Source organism: Scylla paramamosain, chromosome 33 (assembly GCF_035594125.1).
Source record: "Scylla paramamosain isolate STU-SP2022 chromosome 33, ASM3559412v1, whole genome shotgun sequence".
Lineage (NCBI taxonomy): Eukaryota > Metazoa > Arthropoda > Malacostraca > Decapoda > Portunidae > Scylla > Scylla paramamosain.
In genome coordinates, this window is record NC_087183.1 from 13,802,565 (window position 1) to 13,817,367 (window position 14,803).

A 14,803-nucleotide genomic window follows, 5' to 3' on the forward strand; every position below is an offset into this window, starting at 1 on the left:
CCTCCTCCTCCCCCTCCCTATATTCATCTTCTTATTATGTCTAACTCATCCATCACAACATCTTAGCAAACCAAAGCCGTGACGAGCTCTCTCTCTCTCTCTCTCTCTCTCTCTCTCTCTCTCTCTCTCTCTCTCTCTCTCTCTCTCTCTCTCTCTCTCTCTCCTCTTTTACTTTCATTCTTTAGTGAAATCCTAAAAGATGAAGGCGAAAATAGAAGGATTATCGACGTTTCTCTCAATTCTTTGGTTTTTCTTCGCTATTTCTTTTTTTCCTCTTCATGTTTCTTCTTTTCTTTTCTTTTCTTTCTGGTATATATTTTTTTCTCGTGTAATTTTTCTTGTATAGTTTGTTGGAGATGGTATGGAAGAAACGTTAATCTGAGAGAGAGAGAGAGAGAGAGAGAGAGAGAGAGAGAGAGAGAGAGGATCTACCCTAGGGCATTAACTCTATGAAGAGAGCGTGTGGACCATTTTCTATAAAGGCCACTAAATCTGACCAATCACGGCGAGTGTTTGCCCAGCGAGGCCGTGGTGGCGGGAGCGGCACTTGTTTACCTCGACGGAATCCTGCGTGTGGGAGGGGGAGGGCGGGTGGCGGGCAGAAGACGCCAAGGAAAGCAATGTTTGCCGGGGAGTGAGAGGCTGGTGTATATAAGGGTGCGCGGGCCAGCCACCAGCACACTCTTCTTCACCATGAAGCTTCTGGTGAGTCTCACCCTCGCTCCGTCCTGTTACCACTTTTCCCTATCTCCATCTCACATCTCGCCTCCTCCCTCACCTACTGCCTGAGTCCTCGAGCCAGAAGGACGAGCACGTGACGGCTCCCTCGTGATCTGTCGATGCTTGTCTTCTTCAGGTCTTTGACAGCAAGGGCCAAAGAATGTGCTGTGTGCTGGTGCCCTACATACTTACTGACTGGATACCTGAATGCTGCTGCTGCGGCTGTGATCGTTGATTACTTGTTTTCACAGGTCCTGTTCTCGGCTACCGTGGCAGTAGCCGTGGCTGAAGTGGGTTACGGCAGCGGCGTACCCTCTGGAGGCAGCTTCTCCCACGGCGGTGGAAGCTTCGGGGGAGGAGGAGGCTTTGGCGGTGGCTTTGGCGGTGGCTTTGGCGGCGGCGGCGGAGGAGGAGGAGGCTATGGCGGTGGTGGAGGATCTTGTGGTGCCGGCCAAGTGCGTCACGTTGACGGCAGCTGCGTCACGCCCCAGGTGACCCGCAACCTGTACGTCTACCGCGCTCCAGACGTGGCTCCCATCGTGGGGCCGCGCCCTAATGTTCCCGCACCCCGCTTGGAGCACAACATTGTGTTCATCCACACTCCTGAGGGGCTCGTCGACCAGCAGCCCGTCGTGGTGCCTCCCCCGCAGCAGAAGAACGTGGTGTACCTGCTGAGCAAGAGGCCTCAACAAGACCAGCAGGTGATCCACGTGCCGGCACCCGAGCAGCAGGCACCAGAGATCTTCTTCGTCAACTACGCCGATGGAGAGAATCCGTCCCTGCCCACCGGAGGCGACCTGCAATCCGCCCTCAGCAAGGCCTCTCAGGGCAGCGCTGGAGGCGTCATCGGCGGCGGCGGCGGCGGCGGCATTGGTGGTGGCATCGGTGGCGGCATCGGTGGCGGCATTGGTGGTGGCATCGGTGGCGGCATCGGTGGCGGCATCGGTGGTGGCATCGGTGGCGGTTACGGTGGCGGCGGCGGCGGCGGCGGCATCAGCAGTGAATACAGCGCCCCGTCCCCTCCCTCAGGCTCGTACTCCACGCCCTGAGCGGCACACTCTCACACACAGCGTATTTATGTCCTCCCTCTTGGACGCACTATTTATGTCGGACACCTGCCATGAGCAATACTACAGATTAGAGCTTCAATTGTAATAATATCAATTCTTGTTACAAAAAGCATAAATTATAAAAACAATTAGACACTTTGTTTCCCTGCAACCTTGCTCATCCCTTCCCCATCCACCCACCAGCATGAGTGGGTGGCGATGGGTGATGAGGTGACACACGCGACACAGAGCGGGAGTGAGTCGTACCTGGAGGCGCACCTGGGTTAAATTAAGGGCCATGACCAGGTAGCGGCGCCTCTCCACCTGGGGAACATTTTAGAGGAGAAAATTGCCTCATGTTTATGGATGAGCGAACAACTCCTCATGCTTCCGTGCGGCTTTCCTTTTCTCCCATTCCCTCTTCTCTTGTTTTCATTTCTTTTGCTCTCTCTCTCTCTCTCTCTCTCTCTCTCTCTCTCTCTCTCTCTCTCTCTCTCTCTCTCTCTCTCTCTCTCTCTCTCTCTCTCTCTCTCCTACTTTCACTCACATTCATCTATTCTCTTTCTTCTCTTTCCTTCATACGTTTCATTCCCCAGTGCCTCTCTGTCTCTCCATCTTCCCTTTCCTCCTCAACTCTTTCTCTCCATTCTTCTCACCTCTGTGGAAATTCATCATAGGAAAGATTTTTGCTGCCTCATTCACTGCCTCACTCTCTGCTTTCCTCCTTCCTCTCCCTCCTTTCCTCCTTTACTCCTTTCCTCCCTCTCCTCCTCCTCCTCCTCCTCTTCCTCCTCCTCCTCCTCCTTTTACTTTCCCTGTCTTAAGCAAACACCGCTTCTTCCAGTGCATCACGAGAAGATGTTCACACAGACACACACATAAAAATAAATGTATATGTAATGCTGCCAAATAAATAGTGAAGTTTGTGTTCTTGTATCGTGCCTCACCATGAATAGAAAAGTGGAAATAAGTGTTATTAGTGAGAGACAGAGAGAGAGAGAGAGAGAGAGAGAGAGAGAGAGAGAGAGAGAGAGAGAGAGAGAGAGAGAGAGAGAGAGAGAGAGAGAGAGAGAGAGAGAGAGATGCTATGAATAGAAAAAGGAAAATAAGTGTTATTAATGAAGAAGAGGTGAGAGAGAGAGAGAGAGAGAGAGAGAGAGAGAGAGAGAGAGAGAGAGAGAGAGAGAGAGAGAGAGAGAGAGAGAGAGAGAGAGAGAGAGAGAGAGAGAGAATGCTATCATACATTTTTTTTAAGAACGTGTTGGTTAATAACTACTAAACTGCACAGAATAACTAAGAGTGAAACCACCAAAACCACCACCACCACCACCACCATCATCACCGTCACCACCACCACTACCATCATCGCCATCACCACCACCATCACCACTACCACCATCATCATCATTAGCAGCCCTTAATGGCCCAGTCTAGAATAGTGTCTTTCCTAACTTTCCTTTCTCTCAGGCTTGACTTGGCCAGTTTGTCAATAGAACACAAAGGAAGAACAAACTAGGAACCCCTTTTTTTTTTTTTTTTAATATGTATACTTTCCGTTTTTCCTAGATTCCATGCCTTTCCTTTTTATTCCTCTCATCTTTATTTCCCACGTGTCCTGTACGAAGTTGATATTCTATGAAGAGTTTCAAAGTCCTTCACTCTTCGATACTTTCTCATGAAGTCGCCTCGTGTTCCGGTGCTGCGTCCGAATTGGTCTGACCGCCTTTCCTGATCGCCACTCGCGCTATTAACGGATATGAGTCTCGATAGTAATTGTCATGTTGCGGAAGCTGTTATATCACCGTCATCGCAAAGTGTAAAAACCGAAAATAATTGAGTTCACTTTATTTTAAGGGGTCAATCAACAAGAGTTATCAATCTTGATCGTTGTGGTTCAAATTCCCACAGCAAGCTTCCATTCACCTTCGAAAGTGCAATGTTCAGTCTGGAAATCAGAATTCTAGGCTTTGGTATTCAAGTCTCCACTTTCATCACTCGCTTAGTCACACTGAAAGTCGCGTCTCGTATGAATAGCTTCGTTTCTCTTCCTATAAACATCTTGGCCTACACGGAATCGCCTCGCCTCACCACCGGGAACATCACAGCGCCTCTCCACTTGCTGCTACCACTTGTGAGAGGTCGCACTTGAACTGATGCACAAACATGGCAGCGCCGCCGTGACGACATTGCTATGTTGGCGTCGTGGGAAAGCATTCTAAGTGGTCCAAGGGGTTTGAAGGGTCTAAAGGGTCATCCCGCTGCTACTCGCTCCTTACCTGCCAACAGTTGCAAACCCTTACACCGCTGCCCCTCACTGCCATAGACGATACTGTTCTTTTCAATATCTCTTACCATTACACTTTTTTTCCACCCCTTTCACTTAGTTCAAACAAGCATTAACATATTTCATCATTACACTCTTTAGTCCATAAATGGCAGACATTCTCTATTCTTTGAGCATTACAATGTCTTGCCGTTCACTCATTCTAGACAATTCTTATTCCTTCTGGTTGTGAGGTGGACGCAGGTAGGAAGTCTCATGACCTCTACCTGGCGTAGTTGTAACAAGACTAACCATTTACCAGCATTTCATAAAAGCACTGTTAGGTGAGGAGCTGCTCTGAAGAATACATAAACTCAAGTCTCCTTTAGAAGAGAACGTCCTGTAGAAAACCCAGCACTAAGAAAACAGTCGAACATACAAAACACCTCATAAGGCAACGTGAAGTATTGGGAGGAAGTTTATTTCTATTTACCGATGGATCTAACACTTAAAAGGCCATTGACTACATATATGGAAATACCTGATAAGTCTGGAGTGTGTACATCGTTCCAGAGAGAGAGAGAGAGAGAGAGAGAGAGAGAAAGAGAGAGAGACACCACACCACCGTTCTCTTTACCGCCTTACCTGAGTCGGGCAGCTCAGGTGTGTTAAGAAGGTAGCATCTTACGTATAATTTTAGTCACCTCTCACTTCTCTACGGGCCCCTTCCATTTCGCAAAGCTCCATATAAGGTACAGGTTCGAGAAACGGTACGCGCACCATTTCACGTTTGCGAACCGAACGACTTATGTATGTATGTGTGCGAATGTATGTGTGTGGAAAGTACGAGTAATGCCCAGTCTTTCTTCACGAGGGAAAGGTGCAGCACCCCTGCTAAGACTTAAGAAGGAGGGAAAGGCGTCGTGACAGCTCCTCTTCGTAAATACCAAAACAAAAGTCTGGCGAAAGCTAAGTACACCTGTGTCTCCGTATGTGGCTTAATTAAAGGTGTGCACGGGAAGATGTCTTTATATAGTTTAATTGTATTACCTGCGTTGGGAGACAGAGACAGACGGAGAGAGAGAGAGAGAGAGAGAGAGAGAGAGAGAGAGAGAGAGAGAGAGAGAGAGAGAGAGAGAGAGAGAGAGAGAGAGAGAGGATAATCATTCACTCGATAACAAGTCATGTTGTCAATAGATAAAGTCGGAAAAATAAATAGAGAGAAAGATAAAGAGAAAAGGATATGTACATAGCAATGAAGAAAAGAAAAAGTAAAGAAAGGAAGTAAGAAGAGGAAATGGGTAACAGAAAACGAAAACAGAGTAAACAAGTAAACTAAACACAAAAGAAAGGAACGAAAGAGAAGAAAAGAAAAGAGGGAACAGCCGCAGTCTCTCTTTTCGTCGTAGAATTTGCAAAGGATAAAGTTTCTGGACAGAAGCAAGGTAAAAGGCCTAGATCCTGCAGGACGAGGTCAGGGAGAGGGAGGAAGGAGAGAGAGTGACACTTTGATGGCGGACAATTCAACGTTTGTTTGTGGAGGAGAGGGAGCAAAGACGAGGCAGGGAAGCATGACGGCGGAATACAGTGAAAGGAGACGACACAGGGATCAGTACTGTGTGTTTTGGGGACTGACGTCTCCAGCCACGCCCTTGAGAAATGCCACTAATACGTCTCTGAAAAAATCGGCATCGCTCTTCTTAAGTAAATATCACCTCGTCACAAAGCAGCAGGCGAATGTATAAACAGATTTGAGGACGTGCTCGTGTGTGTATGTGTGTGTGTGTGTCTGTGTGTGTGTGTGTAAAAGGAAGATAGAAAGGAAGGGCATTAGTTTGCATCGTCAGTAGAGGGGAGAAACGCCCCCTCCGACCGCATGACGTCAACTGGGTAGGCGGAGAGGAGACAGTAAGGGAAGGCCTGAGCTATATAATACCGTCTGCGGTGGTGGACTGACATCACACTTCACCATGAAGCTCCTGGTGAGTGCTTGCCCGCCGCGGTGCTTCTTGGCTGTCATAACGCGGCGGGGCACGTAGTTTGTCTGACTGATTTACTGATGAACTGACCAACTGCTTGTGGTGACGCAACAGTTTTAGTAACCAAACCACCTTCCCCCAGATTATCTTCGCCTCAGTGATCGGGGCGGTCGTCTGCGATACTCAGCAGATCTACGGCGCGCCCTCTGGTGGCAGCTTCTCTCACGGCGGAGGAGGCTTCGGCGGCGGCGGCGGCGGCGGCGGAGGAGGAGGAGGAGGAGGATATGGCAGTGGAGGAGGCGGCGGCGGAGGCTTTGGAGGAGGCTTTGGAGGAGGCTTCTCTTCTGGAGAGGGAGGAGGAGGAGGAGGAGGCTATGGCGGTGGTAATGGAGGAGGATCTTGTGGCGCTGGACAAGTGCGTCACGTTGACGGTAGCTGCGTCACCCCCCAGGTGACCCGCAACCTGTATGTGTATCGTGCCCCAGCCGTGGAGCCCATCGAGGGGCCGCGCCCCCAAGTGCCCCCACCCCGCGTGGAGCACAACATTGTGTTCATCCACACTCCCGAGGATCTCGCTGACCAGCAGCCCGTCGTGGTGCCTCCCCCGCAGCAGAAGAACGTGGTGTACCTGCTGAGCAAGAGGCCTCAGCAAGACCAGCAGGTGATCCACGTGCCGGCACCCGAGCAGCAGGCGCCAGAGATCTTCTTCGTCAACTACGCCGATGGAGAAAACCCGTCCCTGCCCACCGGCGGCGACCTGCAATCCGCCCTCAGCAAGGCCTCTCAGGGCAGCGCTGGAGGCGTCATCGGCGGCGGCGGCGGCGGCGGCGGTGGGGGCATTGGTGGAGGCAGTGGTGGCGGTTACGGCGGCGGCGGCGGCGGCGGCGGCGGCAGCGGCGGTGACTTTGGAGGTGGTTTCGGCGGTGGAAACATTGGCAGCGGCGAGTACAGCGCTCCGGCACCTCCTCCCTCCAGCGCCTATTCCCAGCCATAAGCTGTTCCATCCACTCTTGCGGTGTTGCTTGCGGCGGCACGCTCCCTCATCTGTCTTTTGTAGTCCCTAACTTATTGGTTCTTGTTTTGTCTCGTGTCGGCCTGACACGATAACAGGGAAATAAATGTGACAAATGTATGTTATGAGTTTGTTGCTGTCTTCCTGAGAGAGAGAGAGAGAGAGAGAGAGAGAGAGAGAGAGAGAGAGAGAGAGAGAGAGAGAGAGAGAGAGAGAATCTTATATATATACAATAATTTCGAAGCTTAGCGAATCCCTTGATGGATTCATTCAAACAAAACCTATCACATAATGAAAGACTCTACATTGACGACAAGCGGAAAAAAAAGTCAGAAACCAAATAACCCAAGCTTAAAAAAAAAACGACGAAATATCAAATGGAGTTCCACACATCCCTTCCTGTTACAAGTTCGAAGAAGTTTTTTGGGGAACATACGAATAGATTTCTCAAATTTCCTATAGCAGCCAGCCCAGTGATGTTAGTTCATCTTTTTTTGTAGTACCCGCAGATTTTTTGTCCGATTTATTATATATGTTTATTTATCTACTCATTTATCTGTTTACTTATTCATTCATTCATACATTTTATTTGGTTTTATTTTTTCTTTCAATTTTTTTTTTAAGGTCTGGTCCGTAGAAAACAGAAATCTTTGGCTTTAGAAAACTGTAGCGATAACAGACCTCGGGAATCAAACACCAGATGGCAGCACTGCGAGGCGGGAATCAAACACTAGATGGCAGCACTGGGAGGCGGGAAGGCAGTGGATGAACTCGTATGCAGCGCGGGAGGAAAGAGAGAGAGAGAGAGAGAGAGAGAGAGAGAGAGAGAGAGAGAGAGAGAGAGCGTCGGTGTGTCCATCGTTTACAAGTATCAGAATTTTATGGCCATTGAGTGAATGTTTCTCGTTTCCTTTTTGAGTGCGTGAATGTAACAGCAATGGTGTGTGTGTGTGTGTGTGTGTGTGTGTGTGTTATTCACTGACCCGCCAAAGTCATGTTTCAAAGCTTAACCTGAGATTCATTTCAATTTCTAAAGTGCTTTCACTGTAGCTACATTGTGCTGTATTTGCATTGTACGTTAATTTCTATTCTTTATTTTTTCTTTTGTATTCTGAGCAACGCATACATAGCCTGTTATCTTACTCATATTTATCTTAATATTATCATTATTTTTGTTTTGCCCTTGTGAAGCTAAACGTGCGTAGTTAAATTTTCTTGCATCACGGAACCTATCACTCAGCCCAGTTTAGATTTCTCTTGTATTTAGTTTTCTGCCTTATTTAATTTTATTCTAATATCATGAATGCCTTCTTCGTCTTTTCATCTCTTTCAGGAACCACTGCTCAAAATCACAAGGTCGTTTTTCACGTAAAATATGAAACAAAAGTTCCTTCCAAGGCATGGTGAACAGCTATTAGGAGGCTGGCTGGCGCCAAGTTCCTGCCATCTAGAGGGGAAGACTTGAAACTAGAGAAGTCAGCCTATCATAATAACTGATCACATGACTACTGCCAGGCAATAAAAGGATCGTATTTCCAAAGCTATTTCACCCTGTTTTTGCCAACTTGAGTTACCACTGGTGCGGACACTGAATCTGACATCTGCATAATAGAAGTTAGCTTTATAGAGATGAATCGATTAGTTTGTCTATGATATGTATCCTCATTACCTGAACAATTCTCATGAGGGCACCAGTATCACTTTGTTTTTTTGCAGAGTTGATGATGTCGGCTGGTGTCCCTCTGCTGAAATAAATTTTCTCGTGTATTTAGTTCATATAGGACGTGCGCGGTGTGATGGCATCAAAAACACGGAGCAGAGTATATCACCAAAGTCGTCGTACGTAGAGAAAATTTTCCTTCGTTGAACTCTATAAAAAGTGATTGTTTGTGTTTGTGTGTGCGTGCGTGCAAGCAGTCATAAATGAGGCACATCAAATTTCATGATATAGCATGACTAGAAGGGAGAAACGCCCCCTCTGGCTGGATGACGTCCAGTGGCTGGGAGGAGAGGAGGAAGTAAGGGAAGGCCGGACCTATATAATACCGTCTGCGGCGGTGGACTAACATTGCAGTTCACCATGCAGCTCCTGGTGAGTGCTTGCCCGCCGCAGTGCTTCCTGGCAATACTGATGAACTCATCAACTGCTTGTGGTGACGCAACAGTTTGAGTAACCAAACCATCTTCCCACAGATTATCTTCGCCTCAGTGATCGGGGCGGTCGTCTCCGAGGGTTATGGCAGCGGCGGAGGAGGCTTCGGCGGCGGTGGCGGCGGCGGCGGTGGCGGCGGCGGCGGCGGCGGCGGTGGCGGAGGAGGAGGAGGATACGGCAGTGGAGGAGGAGGCGGTGGAGGCTTTGGCGGTGGCTTTGGAGGAGGCTTTGGAGGAGGCGTCTCTTCTGGAGGAGGAGGAGGAGGAGGTTATGGGGGTGGTAATGGAGGAGGGTCTTGTGGTGCTGGCCAAGTGCGTCACGTTGACGGTAGCTGCGTCACGCCCCTGGTGACCCGCAACCTGTACGTCTACCGCGCCCCTGATGTAGAACCCATCGAGGGGAACCGCTCCCCAGTGCCCCCCGCCCCGCGTAAACCACAACATCATCTTCATCCACACTCCTGGGGATCTCGCTGACCAGCAGCCCGTCGTGGTGCCTCCCCCTCAGCAGAAGAACGTGGTGTACTTGCTGAGCAAGAGGCCTCAGCAGGACCAGCAGGTGATCCACGTGCCGGCACCCGAGCAGCAGGCGCCAGAGATCTTCTTCGTCAATTACGCCGATGGAGAGAACCCGTCCCTGCCCACCGGAGGCGACCTGCAGTCCGCCCTCAGCACGGCGTCGCAGGGCAGCGCTGGAGGCGTCATCGGCGGCGGCGGCGGCAGCGGTACTGGCATCGGTGGCGGTTACGGTGGCGGCAGCAGTGGTGGTGGTCATGGCAATGGCGGCAACGGCGGCGTCGGTAGTGGCGGCTACGGCGGTGGCTTCGGAGGTGGCAATGGTGGTGGCTTCGGAGGTGGCTTCGGCGGTGGTAATGGCGATGGCGGCTACGGCAGCGGAGGCGGGCAGCGGCGGTGGCTTTGGAGGTGGCAATGGTGGTGGCTTCGGAGGTGGTTTCGGCGGTGGTAACGGCGATGGCGGCTACGGCAGCGGAGGCGGCAGTGGCGGTGGCTTTGGAGGTGGCAGTGGTGATGGCTTCGGAGGTGGCAGCAGCGATGGCGGCTACGGCAGCGGCGGTGGCTTCGGAGGGTGGCAGTGGTGGTGGCTTCGGAGGGTGGCAGCAGCGATGGCGGCTACGGCAGCGGCGGTGGCTTCGGAGGTGGTAGTGGTGGTGGCTTCGGAGGTGGCAGTGGTGGTGGCTTCGGAGGTGGCTTCGGCGGTGGTAGCGGCGATGGCGGCTACGGCAGCGGAGGCGGCAGCGGCGGTGGCTTCGGAGGTGGCAGTGGTGGTGGCTTTGGCGGTGGCAGTGGCGGGTGGCTTCGGTGGTGGCAGCAGCGAGTACACTGCCCCAGCGCCCACTCCTCCTTCAAGCGTCTATTTCCACCCCTGATGTGCTCCAGCCAGCCTTGGGGGCGACTCCTCCGGCGGCAGATTCCCTTTTCTTCCTTCTCAGGTCTTTAACTTGTTGATTCTTGCGTGACTCGTGTTGACTGCGACCCGATCCGATGACGGGAAAATAAATGTGACAAACGTTTACTGTCGTGTTGCTGTCTTCCTGAGACGAGAGAGAGAGAGAGAGAGAGAGAGAGAGAGAGAGAGAGAGAGAGAGAGAGAGAGAGAGAGAGAGAGATCGCTTGTTACTTAGTAGTTACTGAACCTATATAAAACACTTTATTAACTCACAATAAAATAACACCTATTATGTTATTAATAAACTCTAACAATATCAACAAAGAATAACAAGCTAAAGTAAGTGTAACCCTGTACGAGCAATTAGATAAATCGGGAAACAAACACCAGGTGGCAGCAGTGAGAGGCGGGAACCAGGGGCGGGAAGGCAGTGAGTGTAAACAGAGAGGGAAGAGGGAGTGGGGAGTGGGGCGACCTGTCCATCAGTTCTTACAAGATTTTTATGGCCGCTAAGTGAATATTTCTCGGTTTCTTCTCACCTGACGACCCGTGTGGACTGCCAGGAGAGCACTGCCTTCACGGTGACTCTGTGGTGAGTGTGTGAAAGTGACAGCAATGGTGTGTGTGTGTGTGTGTGTGTGTGTGTGTGTCTGTTAACCTCTGGCCCGCTAGTCATGTTACAAAGTCAAACCTATAATTTACCTCAATTTCCGACGAGTTTTGACATGTTTCAGCCACCGTGTGGTGTATGAAGTTCTGTTATTGCCTGGTAAGTTTCGGTGGTGTATTATGAAAGTACTAAAAAATAGATCGTTAATTAAAAAAAAAGAAAAGTATTGGAACCGTGATGAGTTTTTTTTTTGAGACAAGTCACATGTAGCCTGGGTGTTCCTCGTGCAGTGATTCTGTACATGCTTGGCCTCGTTCCCTTGTATGGCGGGGCTGAATATACGCACTCTGGTTATCTTGCATGATGAAACCTGATTCGTCATTATTATTTACTCGTATGATGAAAGGAGAATGCACGTTGCCTATTGCTGTTTTTTCTCTTATAATGAAGCATAGGTAGCCATTGTTATTGTTATTATTGTTGTTATTATTTCTTTGATGATGATGATGATGATGATGATAGTGATGGAAGAAAGGCTAGTCATCTCGGTTCCTTAACAAACTCGACCAATTAGCAATTCGACCCATTACAAACTCGACCCATGAACAATTCAGCCTATTACCAAGTCGACCCGTTACTAATTCGACCCATTACCCAACTCCGTTCATTACTAACTCGGCCCATTAACAATTCGACCCCATCAGCAATTTAACCCATTAACAGCTTAAACCTTAAACTTAACCCATTACTAACTCAACCTATTACTAAAGTGACCCATTGGCAACTCGGCCTATTAGCAACTCGACCCATTAACAAAAACAACCCATTAATAAGTCAGCCCATTAAAAAATCGACCCCATTATCAACTCCCGTCAGTCTGTTGTATAATATCAAACAATATATCTTTTAAAACACACACGCTAACTTGAAAACTCCTCCCTTTTCCCCCCTCCCTCCCCTCCCATTACTACTTCAGTGACATCAGTATCTGTCTCTTTATGCAGGTGTTGATGATGTCAGCTGTTACTTTAGTGTTTGACAGAGTGACTGGTCTGTTTACCTTAATTGATTCTGGCGTATGTAATATTTGTCAGGTTTCCTCGTGCTAACTTGACCGAGATGATGCCACCGTAACGATGTCGTGGTGGGGTGTATCTTTGTCAGTTGTTCTGTTTTAAGGTTAGAAATTAATCTTCTTTTTCTTTTTTGCTTTGTGCTTGTAGGAACAGTTTTGAGGTTGGTTTAGATTCACGTGGGGTTGGTAGTTAGAAAATGAAGGGAGGAAGGAAGGAAGAGAAAACGAAGGGAGGAAGGAAGGAAGAGAAAACACGTCACATGATTATTGCTATTTTTTTCTCTTTTTTTTTTTCGTTATCATCATTATCATTATCGTTATTATCATCATCATCATCATCTTCATCATCATCATCATCATCATCATAATCTTCTTCTTCTTCTCCATCACCACCACCACCACCACCACCACCACCACCTCCTCCTCCTCCTCCTCCTCCTCCTCCTCCTCCTCCTCCTTCCCACCCTAACAACCGCCCCCTCCTCCTCCTCTGTCAATAAGCTTAACCCAAAGTTGTGAATTTATACCACAAACCTTTTCTCCTCATGACATTTACTACTGCAATACCAAAATTTCAACCTTCTCTAGTGCAACACTTTTTTATGAGTTCCCCTTGAATGCTTACGTTACGTTTTCTATCAATGTCAACGTGAGGCAGGTGAACGCAGGGCAGGGAGATCATCTGTGTGTGACTAGTATTCAGAAACCTATTGCTCTCTCTCACCACGACTATTTTCCAAGGCCACACAGATGATCAGAAGCGTTCTTAAGAATGTTTCTCCCGTTAATCATACAGAAATCTTGTTAGTCTGCCTCTAGAACCGTAAAAACAGCCTTAAATACCCGTGTCATCTTAAATAGAGCCTTTTGAAAGTAGCGGTGGAGGTGCGGGGTAGTGTCAGAATGTGGTCCTGTATTTTATCATTTGCTACTTCTGTTTTCTTTTTTCATTGTTTAGTGGATGGTTCAAAGAAGCTCACCTTTCCCTTACCTGCTTGTTCTGCCAGGTGTTGCGTGACCGTTCTGCCTCATCACCATCCTTCATGATGCTTGCTTGGCGTTGCGTGGTGAGATTCATGACCGGGTGTGGATGGTGGGTGGGGGGAGGGAGTGGTGCACGTGTTGGTGGTGATGGTGGTGGTGGTGATGGTGGTGGTGGTGATGAGTAGTGACTTTCTCCCACCTTAAATATGTGAAAGTTTACAGTTTATTTTGATATCGTCATAGATGTTTATGCGGGTGTTTTGTTGTTATTGCTGGTGGTGGTGGCGCTACTGCTGCTACTGCTTCTCTTACTGTTGCTGCTGTTGTTGTTATTGTTGGTGTTGGTGATGTTGTTGGTTTTTGTCACTTTCAGATTTATTGCTTCTTGCTTCCGCTTTCTATCACATGTTATCATTCTTTATACTACTACTACTACTACTACTACTACTACTACTACTACTGCCACCACCTCCACTCCGTCCCACCTTGGCACTAATTATGCCGCTTGTTGTTCAAATATAAGAAATGCAGATTAATTGTTTTCCCAGTTAACAAATTAATAAAAAAGAAATATACGAGACAAACAAGAAAGAAAAGAAAAACCTCATGGTGTAAAAGTAAGAAGAGAAGAAGAGAAAGAAGATGAAGACGAAATAAGTATAGTAACCAGTCAGATGATGGTGCAGAAAAAAAATCCACTCTCTCTCTCTCCCTCTCTCTCTCTCTCTCTCTTCTCTCTCCTCTCTCTCTCTCTCTTCTCCTCTCTCTCTCTCTCCTCTCTCTCTCTCTCTCTGTAACAATGAGAACCGGTCCATCCGCCTCATCTTCATCACCTTCAGGTTTTTGTATCACTTTGCGTGCTTCCAGACCCGTCAGGAGCCGAAGAAGAGACCTTTTTGTGGCATTTCCGTTTTCCAGGAAGGTCTGCTGCGGTGGTGGTGGTAGTGGTAGTGGTGGCGGTGGTGCTGTGGTTTGGTGGGGTGGTGTTGGTTGGTGTTGGTACGTTTGGGGTGGTGGTGGTGGTGTTGATGTGGTGGTGTGATGGTGGCGTGTGGTGTGGTTTAGTGATTTGATCTTAATTTGGTGGTGCTGGTTTGGTGTTGGTGTGATGGAGTGGTTTGGTGTGGGAGTGCTTGTGTGGTTTAGTGGTGTGGTGTAAATGTGGTTTTGGTGGTGGGGGTGGTGGTGGTGGTGGTGGAGTGACTATTATAATTTACTAACTTAATTGGGTTTCGTAAGGACTGCCTTGCGTTGTGCATTCCTCAATTTGCTCTCTCTTTTTACCCGCGCGTGTGTGTGTGAGCCCGCTGTCATGGGAAAGTTTTTTATTATTATTACCTTTTTTTTTCACATGCACTTATTTGTCTGTCACAGAAGTGCTTTTACGGTGGTACTTATGTTTGCTTCCTGGTGTGTGTGTGTGTGTGTGTGTGTGTGTGTGTATGTGTGTCTGTGTGTGTGTGTGTGTGTGTGTGTCAGTATTTCTGTATGTTTCAGTATCGTTTATCGTTATTTTAGTTTTACTTATCGTTCTTTTTCTCCGGTTTTGAAG

At 48.6% G+C, this 14,803-nt stretch overlaps 3 protein-coding genes across 3 annotated transcripts; all 3 read left to right on the forward strand.

The window, feature by feature from the left end:
* The first annotated feature begins 604 nt into the window (after positions 1-604).
* On the forward strand, positions 605-1,923 carry LOC135089437 (uncharacterized). Its single transcript, XM_063985019.1, has 2 exons — positions 605-705; positions 972-1,923. Exons 1-2 carry the CDS (start codon positions 694-696, stop codon positions 1,767-1,769), a joined length of 810 nt encoding a protein of 269 aa, XP_063841089.1. The 5' UTR covers positions 605-693; the 3' UTR covers positions 1,770-1,923.
* Positions 1,924-5,863: 3,940 nt separating this feature from the next.
* On the forward strand, positions 5,864-7,143 carry LOC135089436 (eggshell protein 1-like). The gene is made up of 2 exons (XM_063985018.1): positions 5,864-6,014; positions 6,154-7,143. The coding sequence occupies exons 1-2, from the start codon at positions 6,003-6,005 to the stop codon at positions 7,003-7,005; spliced, it is 864 nt and encodes a 287-aa protein (XP_063841088.1). The 5' UTR covers positions 5,864-6,002; the 3' UTR covers positions 7,006-7,143.
* A 1,960-nt stretch (positions 7,144-9,103) lies between these two features.
* Positions 9,104-10,700, forward strand: LOC135089462 (uncharacterized). Its single transcript, XM_063985042.1, is given in 3 exon segments — positions 9,104-9,115; positions 9,217-9,572; positions 9,574-10,700. Coding segments are annotated over 3 exon segments (936 nt in total). The 3' UTR covers positions 10,142-10,700.
* The last annotated feature ends 4,103 nt before the right edge of the window (positions 10,701-14,803 follow it).